This window comes from Panthera uncia, chromosome B4, assembly GCF_023721935.1.
Source record: "Panthera uncia isolate 11264 chromosome B4, Puncia_PCG_1.0, whole genome shotgun sequence".
NCBI lineage: Eukaryota > Metazoa > Chordata > Mammalia > Carnivora > Felidae > Panthera > Panthera uncia.
This window is the reverse complement of record NC_064809.1, coordinates 76,976,967-76,987,610: the sequence shown is the minus strand read 5'-3', so window position 1 is coordinate 76,987,610 and position 10,644 is coordinate 76,976,967. Positions and strand designations below refer to the sequence as shown.

General features: G+C 54.8%; 1 protein-coding gene across 1 annotated transcript; it reads left to right on the top strand.

Annotated features, from left to right (window-relative positions):
* Positions 1–1,836: 1,836 nt before the first annotated feature.
* Positions 1,837–9,688, top strand: KRT8 (keratin 8). Its single transcript, XM_049625550.1, has 9 exons — positions 1,837–2,278; positions 5,222–5,430; positions 6,046–6,106; positions 6,557–6,652; positions 7,274–7,438; positions 7,711–7,836; positions 8,542–8,762; positions 8,900–8,958; positions 9,264–9,688. The coding sequence occupies exons 1-9, from the start codon at positions 1,937–1,939 to the stop codon at positions 9,452–9,454; spliced, it is 1,470 nt and encodes a 489-aa protein (XP_049481507.1). The 5' UTR covers positions 1,837–1,936; the 3' UTR covers positions 9,455–9,688.
* Positions 9,689–10,644: the final 956 nt, after the last annotated feature.

Sequence of the window (10,644 nt, the reverse complement as noted above, 5' to 3'; positions counted from 1 at the left end):
GGGGGGGGGCGTGTGCTGCTCAGCCGTCTCCTCCAAGGGACTCAGGTTTCTGGCATCAACTTGGATGTCACCCAGTCCCCACCTCATGCCCTGCAGGAACTTTCCGAGAATCTAGCCCCAGTCGTCACTTAATTGCAGCTGGAATCTCTGCCTCAGGGACCCAAACCTCTTGCCTTACACCTGCAGCCTGCCCCACCCAGCCCGCCCAGGCCCCGGGGTGCCCTGCACAGCTCCCCATTCTCCAACCTTCTACAGGTGTGTGCTCTGCCCCAACCTGCTGTCCTGACTCATTCTGATAATGGGTTCAGGGAGACAGGTGCAGGGACTCCTCCATCTCCTCCGGCCTGAGAAGAGAAAGAGGGGCCAGGTGGCTACAGCTTGACTCACCATCAGTGCCCCCAATTCCACCCCACCCCACACCGTCCTGCCTCAGGATCCTGCCTCCCTTCCTGTGAATTACCCCCTGGGCGCTATGGGAATGACTCACTCTTCCAAGGAGCAATTATAATGCAGCTTCCCTCTCTCCCGGGCTCCCCCATCTTTCCTTAGTCCTTATTTTTCATTCTCTGTGCCCTTTAGTAAGGCCTACAGTGTTCATCCTGGCCCCGGGGAATCCTGGGATCTTGGGAGGAGAGGAAGGCACTAGGCCGTGTCCAGGAAAAGTGCTCTGTTGGATCTCACTTTATCTTGCACCTAGAGACCCAGAGGGAAGACAACCAGTATGTATGCGTGTGTGTGTGTGTGTGTGTGTGCATTTATGCCACAATTATTTACCTAGCCCCTTTGGGCACTATAAAAAAAAGTAACTGAGGTTCCTCTCTGTCTCTCTCTCAAAAATAAATAAACATTAAAAAAAATTAAAAAACAAAAATAAGCCAAAGCCCCACCCCAGATCACTGCAGAATCCCTACTTACAAAGGATAATATGCCTGTTCCTCAAGAAGGGAAACAGAGGGGCTGGTCCCCAGAGCCTGGCATTCCACAGTGCTGGCCAAGGAAACAGAGACTAAAAGAAGGCCTGAAAGGGGCCCACTCGTGGCAGTGAGGACAACGGTGTGGGTGACCTGAGTGACAGGAAGTGGAAGTCAGGGAGTCACTGGAGAATGCCTGGGGCACCTGGGTGGCTCAGTCGGTTAAGCGTCCAACTTCAGCTCAGGTCATGATCTCAGGGCTTGTGGGTTCGAGCCTCACGTTGGGCTCTGTGCTGACAGCTCAGATCCTGGAGCCTGCTTTGTATTCTATGTCTCCCTCTCTCCTGCCCCTCCCCCGCTCATGCTCTGTCTCTCAAAAATGAATAAATGTTAAAAAAATTTAAAAAAAAAAGCAACCAAGGAGATACTAGACAGTTGGTTGGCCTCAGGTTCAAGGATTTGGAACCTAGAGGGCCTGTCCTCCAGCCTGAGCAGAGTTTCATAATCACTCAACATGGAGACAACATGAGGTGGTGTCTTTGGGGTGTTGGGGGTTCAGGGATCCCTTTCCTGCTATGCTTCTGAGTCCTTGCATTTATTTCTCCAAGGAGGGAAGGAGATGACGCCCAGAGTAGGACTGCAGCGGCTCGGTGACCCCAAGCAAGTCTCTTTGTTATGTGGGGCCCCTGCAAGGCAACCGTTCTCCCCAGTTTTACACTTCTGTAATCCTTCTTTTCTGAGCTTTTGGGGCAGTGCTAGAGTGGGCTCCTGGGTAGAGGCAGCTCTCTGCTGCCCCCACCTGAGTCCAGCCTGTAGGTGGCAGGTGTCGGGTTAGGCCCAGCCCCCTCAGGGCCTAGCCACTCAGGTACCAGGCTGATCCCCCTCCCCTTGGGCTGTGCTCTCTGTTATAAGGGCCAACCCTGGGGAGCTCTTTCCACCATAGAAGCAGCTTCTCGGCTTCTTCTCGAACCTCAGGCAGGTTCAGCCTACTCGCCTCCACTCCAGCCTCCACACCGGCCTCCACCATGTCCATCAGGGTGACCCAGAAGTCCTACAAGGTGTCCTCCTCCGGCCCCCGGGGTTTCAGCAGCCTCTCCTTCACTAGCGCGCCTGGCTCCCGCATCAGCTCTGCCCTGTCCCGGGTGGGCAGCGGCAGCAGCTTCCGGGGTGGCCTGGGCAGCAGCATGAGTGTGATTGGGGGCTATGGCAGGCCCGGCGGTATGGGGGCCATCACGGCTGTCTCAGTGAACCAGAGCCTGCTGAGCCCCCTTAAGTTGGAGGTGGACCCCAACATCCAGGCCGTGCGCACCCAGGAGAAGGAGCAGATCAAGACCCTCAACAACAGGTTTGCCTCTTTCATCGACAAGGTGAGGACTGCCCCCTCCCCCCGCTCCGCCCCCCGCGTGGCTGGCAGTGCCTGGGGCTTGCCAGGGGTCCCGACTGGTCTCTTGGTCACCCAGTCTGTGGGTACATCTCCAGCTCTCCACTGGCGACCTGTTGGGCGCCACCCACCCCGCAACACTCTCCCTTCCAGCGATGACTCAGTCCTCCCGTGCATTTTGGTTTGGGCTGGGGCAGCTGTGGGGAGAGGGTCCGGGCCGCTTCTGACTCTCAACCTTGAGGCTTCCTCCCTTACGCATCTCACCCCTACCCGAGTGCTGACCGGGCTATGAAACTTTAGGCCTGGAAGAGCCTTAGCTGTTCAGTTGTGGGGTGGGACGGGAGGCCCCTCGTCCAGGTTCACCCTCTCCCTAGCCCTGCCCCTAGGGCTCCCCAAAGGTGCCCCTCTGCTCTTTTTTTTTTTTTTTTTAATTTAAATAGGGTTCGATAGGATTCTGGAAGAAGGAAACGGGTGCCTTGACTCAACCAGGCAAATATTGATTGAGGCCTTTGTCGTCCCAGGGCCCGGGTGTGGGGGCACCGAGATGAGTCATCACCCCCCTGCCCTGGGAACCCGCGGGGTGGGCGGGGTCGGGCGGGGCAGAGCTTCGCCCCCCCCCCCCCCCTTTCCCCCCCCCCCCCCCCCCCCGCCCCGTCCCGTGGGGCAAGGGGCTGAGGCCTTCCATCGTGGGGGAGTGCTCCCCTAGTTGGGGAGCTCTTAGTTTCTGGGGGGTGGGGTCGGGGTGAGGGGACGCCAGGGCCTGGCTTCGGGAAAGCTCCATCCAGGATTCAAAGTCTGCGGGCGTTGGATACCTCGCCCAGGTTTCGTGTCCTGTTCAACCCCATAGTTTATGGCTTCAAATAAGGTGTCTGTCTGCCAACGCCCCTCTCCCCACTCGGCCCTTGGCCCCTTTCACTCTTCCCTACCCCGGCTCCGCCCCAACCTGGCTCCACTTTCCCGACGGCAGGCACCTGGCCGGGTTTTGCAGCCTGGATGTTTGCTGCCCCAGGGGCCCCGGTGGGGGTGGGGGTGGGGGGAGTGCCCAGCGCGCTGGAGGATTGGGCCACTCCCTGCTGAGTGGCTCCTGGAGGCATTGTGGGAAGGGAAGGAGGCAAATCCTGGGGCAGAGTGACGCCCTTAGGAATTGGAGTCCCCCAGGGAATTGGCACTCCCCTGTTTGTGGCCGGCTTGCTGCCCCCTTGGCCCAAAGCACCCTTGACTTTACTCCTTGACGGGGTTTTGTTAGCTTTGGGGTCCTCGCAAGTGAGTAGTTAGGCACGGGCTCTGAGTCCGAGTTCCTGGATCACAGTACTCTGCCCTTCCCTTTGATGGGGCTACTTTGCCAAATCTGATCTCACGTATAAAATGGGCTTGATAATCCCTAAATCAAAGAGGTTTTGCCGATTCAAGCATATGATGTATGTAAAGAGCTTAGCAGTACTTGGCCCATATTAAGCAGTCCAGTAAGGCTAAAGGTTAAAATCATGTACTCTTTTATAATTTGGGGGCTGAATGACATGGGGAAGAAAGGATTTCTAGAGAAGAATTTGTTGGCTCTAGACCAGACCCTTAAATTCACCTTCTCTTTTACGTCCCCTCAAGTTAAAGAACAGAAAAAGTGACGACTTGGGGTTAAGAAAAACACATTCTTGTTTTTGGAACCAGTCTGTTATTCTTTCTTTTAAAAATTTCCTTTCTGGGGAGCTTGGCTGGCTCAGTCAGTGGAGTATGTGACTCATGATCTCGGAGTTGTGAGTTCAAGCCCCATGTTGGGTGTAGAGATTACTTAAAAAATAAAATCTTATAAAAAAAAATCCTTTTTGATATGCCCTAGTTTCTTCCTGAAATCTGGATCCCTTGAGCCCAAGGAACCCAGAAACATTGTGTTTGGGGCAGGAGGAGAGGGCTGTGGATTCGGGGTGGGGGTGGGGTTAGTGGGAAGACCTCTGTGATGCTGGAGAATCACAAAGGGAGTGTGGTGGAGATGGGGGTGTTTGGTTTGCACATAGATCTGCCTGGTCTCTTGCCCCTTTCCCAACGCCCAGTGACATCTGCACAGAGATAGGCTCCTGAAAGGGCCCGCCTGGGCTTCTCTAGGCTACCACAGGGTTGGGGAGACCCAGGCTCAGAGAGAATAAGCAACTGAATGTTGCTCGGCACAGGTTGGTAGCAGCATTTGGCTAAAACCTGGGGGGCGCCTGGGTGGCTCAGTTGGTTAAGCGGCCGACTTCGGCTCAGGTCATGATCTCACGGTCCGTGAGTTCGAGCCCCGCGTCGGGCTCTGTGCTGACAGCTCAGAGCCTGGAGCCTGCTTCAGATTCTGTGTCTCCCTCTCTCTGACCCTCCCCCGTTCATGCTCTGTCTCTCTTTGTCTCAAAAATAAATAAACGTTAAAAAAAAAAAATTTTAAAACCTGGGTCTTCTGGTCAGTGTTCTCCAGGCCGAAGAGCTCAAGTTTCTCTGTAATCTCTAGGAGTCCCTCAGGGCTACTCCCAATAATAATGATGATGACAGTAATATTTGATATGAGCCCTTGAATTTCCTTTTCAACCTTACATAAAGTATTAATCGCAACTTGGCTATTCTTGCTGATTTGTAATACACAGTCTAAGTAAAGAAAACCTATTCGTTCTACAAGTATCGTTTCAACCTAACTCCCCTAGCTGATCCCTTCCGTCTATGCGCTTGCCTATCATCCCCACTTGTCCCCACCCCAGCACTAGAGGCACATGGCCCTCTAGTCCACTCACCACCGTGCTGTCTCTTTCATGCCATTGGTGATTCTCCCAGAACAGCTAACCAGCTCTCTGGGTTCTGGAGACCCCACTGCCCAGGAAGTGGGTTAGAGGAAAGGACAGTGCTTGCTTCCCCCCACACTGCACCTGATGGCCTGATGTGGACCTTCTTGCTCCCTCCTTCCCTCATGCAGGTGCGGCACCTGGAGCAGCAGAACAAGATTCTGGAGACCAAGTGGAACCTCCTGCAGCAGCAGAAAACCGCTCGCAGCAACATGGACAACATGTTCGAGAGTTACATCAACAACCTCCGACGGCAGCTGGACACCCTGGGCCAGGAGAAGCTGAAGCTAGAGGTGGAGCTTGGCAACATGCAGGGCCTGGTGGAGGACTTCAAGAATAAGTGAGCTGCCCTCCCACCGCCCCCTACCTACTGAAGTCCTCCTGCCCTGCCTAAGACCCCAGGGCCCTCTGCTTGTTGGGCAGTGCAGTCCTATGTAATTAGGGTGACCAGAGGACCAGGCTTTCCAGGGCAGTCTAGGTTTATGCCCATTGTCCAGGCATAATTGTTAACAGCACCCACCCCCTTTCGATCTCAGAACTGTCCAGATTTGGACAACAAGGTATACGTTAATATTTACGTCATAAGCATCAGATGGGAGAGGCCTCTGGTACGTACCTGCAGCCCTGGCCTTATTTTTTCCTTACCCTTGATTTCCAGCACACCCCAGAAAGTTCTGTCTGAGGTCTCCTGTCAATCCCCGCTGCTAACCCTCTTCATATGCCTAATCCAATGTGCACACGTGGTTTCAGAGAGGGGTTTCCTGCCACAGGCCTCCCCACTGGGTGATGATAGCCTGGGGTAGGGGTGGGGAAAGAGTTGACTGGTTGGGGCGGAAGCACCAGACCAGCCTTCATATCCTTCATGAACTGAGTTTCCTAGATATTGCCTCCCCAAATACTCAGGATAACCTCACCTTTGCCTTCACCCTCTGATTCTAATTCTGTTCCTCACCAGATACGAGGAGGAGATCAAAGAACGTGCAGACATGGAGAATGAATTTGTCTTCATCAAGAAGGTGAGGGAACACTCCTCCCTGACCAGACATGGAAGGCGGGGCTTAGAGACTTGGATTAGGAGGTTTTCCGGGTTCTGTCCCTAAATGTGTCCAAGTAATGGGGCATTTGGGTGCCTCCCAGGTATATAGCATAGAAAGATAGACAAGGACTGAGGGATACTTAGGTACATTTGGACAGAACTCTGAACATTGATGTTAGGACGTGGTTAAGAAAATGGAGGTCTGGCCATGGAAGGGCCTCTTAGTGGAGGAGGAGGAGGGCTGCAGAAACTGAGGTAAACGTGTTTGGGCTGGGGATACAGGTGTGATGGGGCTGAGGCTGGAGAATCAGGCCATGGAGTGAGGTGGAAAAGTCAGTTGGTTAGAGGTTCTGTGTCTGGGCCATTGGGTGTCCCTGGTTGGGGTTGTGTGTGGACACTCAGCTCAGGCTGCCCCTCCCCTACCACCCAGGATGTGGACGAAGCTTACATGAACAAGGTAGAGCTGGAGTCCCGCTTGGAAGGGCTGACCGACGAGATCAACTTCTTAAGGCAGCTGTATGAAGAGGTATGTTCTTGGGGGCTGAGGACTGAGGGTCCCCCCCGCCCCCGTCAGAGGCTCCTCCCAGCCCCCAGTGGATCAGCAGATGAGTATCACCACTGAATGATTACAATTATTGACATAACCCAGCATGGTGGTTCTATATGTTTTGCCCCCCTGCATGAGGGTGAGGGAGGCTTTATTACCCTATTTCATAGGTGAGAAAACAGGCTCGGGAATGAAGTATCTTGTCCAAGGTCTTCATACAGGGTGGTGACCCAGCTACAACTTGAACCTGCTCTGTCCCCAGAGCCTTTGTTCTGAATCTTTGGGCCTTCTAGAAAGCTCTTCAGGGGCTTACTACTGGTAGCTGATTGTGGAAGGGTGCTGCTGCTCAGGTTACTCACCTGAAGCCAGGTTGCCTTATTATCCTTATCTTCTTTCACCTGTACTTCCCCCCAGGTTTCAGGTCTTTGACATGTCTTCCTTCTTCAGGAACGTGGCCCTCTCCCCAGCTCTAATTCCACCTGCTTCTCTCCTCTGTTGCTGGCCTCCCTGTTTTGTCCCTAAAGAAGTCCCTTCTGCCAGAGGGGACTTCTTGGGTGCAGGGACAGGGCCTTACCCCCCCACCCCACCTACCCCCTACAGGAGATCCGTGAGCTGCAGTCCCAGATCTCGGACACGTCTGTGGTGCTGTCCATGGACAACAGCCGCTCCCTGGATCTGGATGGCATCATTGCCGAAGTCAAGGCCCAGTACGAGGAAATCGCCAACCGCAGCCGGGCTGAGGCTGAGACCATGTACCAGATCAAGGTGAAGAGTGGGGTCACTAGGTTTGTCCTCCCCTCTGGCTGGTTCTGTGCCCTAGTACTTAAGGAGGGAGCAGGATTTCAAAGTCGACCTTGCCTGCTGTGAGCTGGGCCTGCTGAGTGGGTACTGTGGAGACAGGGATATTCGTGTGCCTGGATGTCTGGAAGAAGGCCGGCAGTGGTGTGTGCATGTGTGTGTGTGTGTGTGTGTGTGGTGGGGCAAGGGTGAGGTGAGATGAGCAGGGCACTTGCCTCACTCCTGCCTCATACCTGCAGTATGAGGAGCTGCAGACATTGGCTGGGAAGCATGGGGATGACCTCCGTCGCACGAAGACGGAGATTTCCGAGATGAACCGGAACATTAACCGACTCCAGGCTGAGATTGAGGGCCTCAAAAACCAGGTATGGGCTGGGCTGGCGGTGGGAGAGGATGCCTGGACATGTGTGGGTGACAGCGAGCAATGCAGCAGGGAGTGAGGGGCCTGGGAAAGAATCCTAAACCGGACTTCCAGGTTCTCAGGCTGCTCCTGGGAGGCTGAAGGGTGCGGAAGAGGTTCCTGGGGCCGTTGCAGGGGCCAGAGGGGGTGGGACAGGCAGGTTGGGGTCCAGAATGGGTTCTCTCAAGTCTGCTTTATTTTATTGTTTTGTATATCAGGGTAAGGTCAGGCTCTGCTGCTTTTAACACAGTCTGGAAAGCAGAGAGCTGGCCCAGTTAGGGCGGGGATGATGCTTCATGGCGTCCCAGGTGAGAAGTTTGTGCAAGGAAGACTCTGGGAACTGCTTGGATTTCCCTATTCTGGTTCCTTTTTTTTTTTTTTTTTTTGTTTTGTTTTTTTTATTATAAGTAAACTATACCCAATGTGGGGCTTGAACTCATGACCCTGGGATCAAGAGTCACATGCTCCACCACCGCCAGCCACTGCCCCGCCCCACTCTATTTGGATTCCTGAAGCTCATTGGTAGCATTTTCTTGGTGCTAGGTGGAGTTGGTTAATCTAGGTCAGGGAGAGGCTCTGGTCCCTAAAAAAGGGAAAGGGAAGGTGGGTGCAGGGGGAGGAGATAACCAGGCTCTGCCCTGACCTGCTTACCTTCTCCCTGTCCCCACAGAGGGCTTCCCTGGAGGCCGCCGTAGCTGATGCCGAGCAGCGTGGGGAGCTGGCCGTGAAGGACGCCAATGCTAAGGTGGCTGAGCTGGAGGCCGCCCTGCAGCGGGCCAAGCAGGACATGGCCCGGCAGCTGCGGGAGTACCAGGAGCTCATGAACGTCAAGCTGGCTCTGGACATCGAGATCGCCACCTACCGCAAGCTGCTGGAGGGCGAGGAGAGCAGGTGGGTGTTGGGGTCTCTGAGCGGCCCTGGCGCCCCAGCCCTGGGACCTGGCGTGGGGAGGGGTGGGAATTGAGTCCCGTGGTCCTGGAACAAGGGTTAGGAGTTGGGTCTGATGTCCGTGTGTCCTCTGGGTCCAGGCTGGAGTCTGGGATGCAGAACATGAGTATCCACACTAAGACCTCCACCGGCTACTCAGGTGAGTGTCCTGGCCCTGGGGTGCAGGGCAGGAGGGTGGGGCCTTTTCAGCCAGCTCCTATACGTCTCCCTCTTGTACAGGTGAGGAAACTGGGGTGCAGTCAGATGTCTTGTCCAAGGTCACATAACTAATTCAAAGCTCTGTCCTACCCTGCTCCTGGTTTCCCCCCAGTAATCCTAAAATAATGAAGCAGGGTGATTTCCCAGGCCTGCGGACTATGTAGGGAGTGACAGGGAACAGGGGACACGGAGTCTGATGTGTACATGGCCTTGTGCGCTCATGTGACTGCTTCTATCCCTGACCAGGTGGGCTGGTCTCAGCCTACGGGGGCCTCATGAGCCCTGGCCTCAGCTATGCCATGCAGTCTGGCTTCGGCTCTGGTGGGAGCTCTGCTTCCTCAAGCCGTGTCAGCTCCTCCAAGGCTGTGGTGGTGAAGAAGATCGAGACCCGTGATGGGAAGCTGGTGTCCGAGTCGTCTGATGTCCTGTCCAAGTGAACAACCACTGTGGTCTCTCCCAGCCTCCCCGCTCCAGTGGCTGCCATAGAGCCTGTGGGGGAAGGAGCTGCACAGGGGAGCATCGGGAACGGGAGGCCCACCTAAGCCTCGCCCCAGTCCTCAGCCTACCCTTCGGGGGAGTCCACTGCCCTGGGTACCCCCTCTTGCCCCCAGCTAAAAGCCAATTCAAGAGTCTTTTCCCAAATAAAGCCTCAGATGGCTCTGCCAATCCCACTTGGCTGTGTGCAGCCCGTGTTAAGGGGTGGGGTGGGGTGGGGTGGGGTGGGGGAGAGGTGGTCGGGAGGCCTCTCTTGGCACTCAGAAGCTGGGGGGAGGGGGTCCTGGAAAGTAGGGGGCACCGGGGAGGAAAGTCTGGCCTTCTCTAGGCTGTTCCCAGAGAGAATTCTTTGCTGAAAGCCAGATGACGCCTTGCCCATTAATGTGCTCTTAAATACCCATTTCATTTTACCTGTGCAACAAAGCCTTCGAGGCCAGCAGAGCAGGTTTTGGGTGGAATTATCAGGAGAGAGTTCAGTTTCCTTTCTATAGCATCACAGGACCGCTTGCACATAGGGCCAAGTAACTGGCCCAACTAGAAAGAGGAGGGTCTGGTATTGGAACCCAGTTCAGTTCCCAAGCCTCTCCTCTTCCTCCTCAGCCAGGCACATGGCATTTTCTTGGTGGTCACAGATGTCTTTTTACCGTTGTGATTCCTTTGCAGCTGAGGACCAAGGAGTCCTCGTTTTCCCATCCCTTCAGAAGCCCAGAGTCCATTTCTAGTAACTGGGTGTGTGTCACACCTGCAATTTCTAGAAGCCGAGATCGTATAGGACTTGGCATTGATAAGTGGGCTCTTCCCTGTTCCACTCATGGTTGCACCCACCCTACAGTGGTCTTTGCCCCCCGCTTTCCACCCTTTTAAATGCATTTTTTATATTATAGACACAGCTGAGTATGCGAAGGGCGTGTGCATTCTGTGTTTGCATGTGGAGGGTGTGCTGTGTGTATATGGGTGTGGATATATTCTGTGGAATGTGTAAAGGGGTTTGCCTGTTTTTGCTGAAATGCAGCCTCCAAGGTCTAGGGCAGGACCAGAGGTTTAGGACACAGCGAGGTGGGGCAGCGCATCCCTGGCCTGTGGTTTCACTGCCACGACCAGGGAGTTCGAGGCTGATATGTTGGCCCCCTAG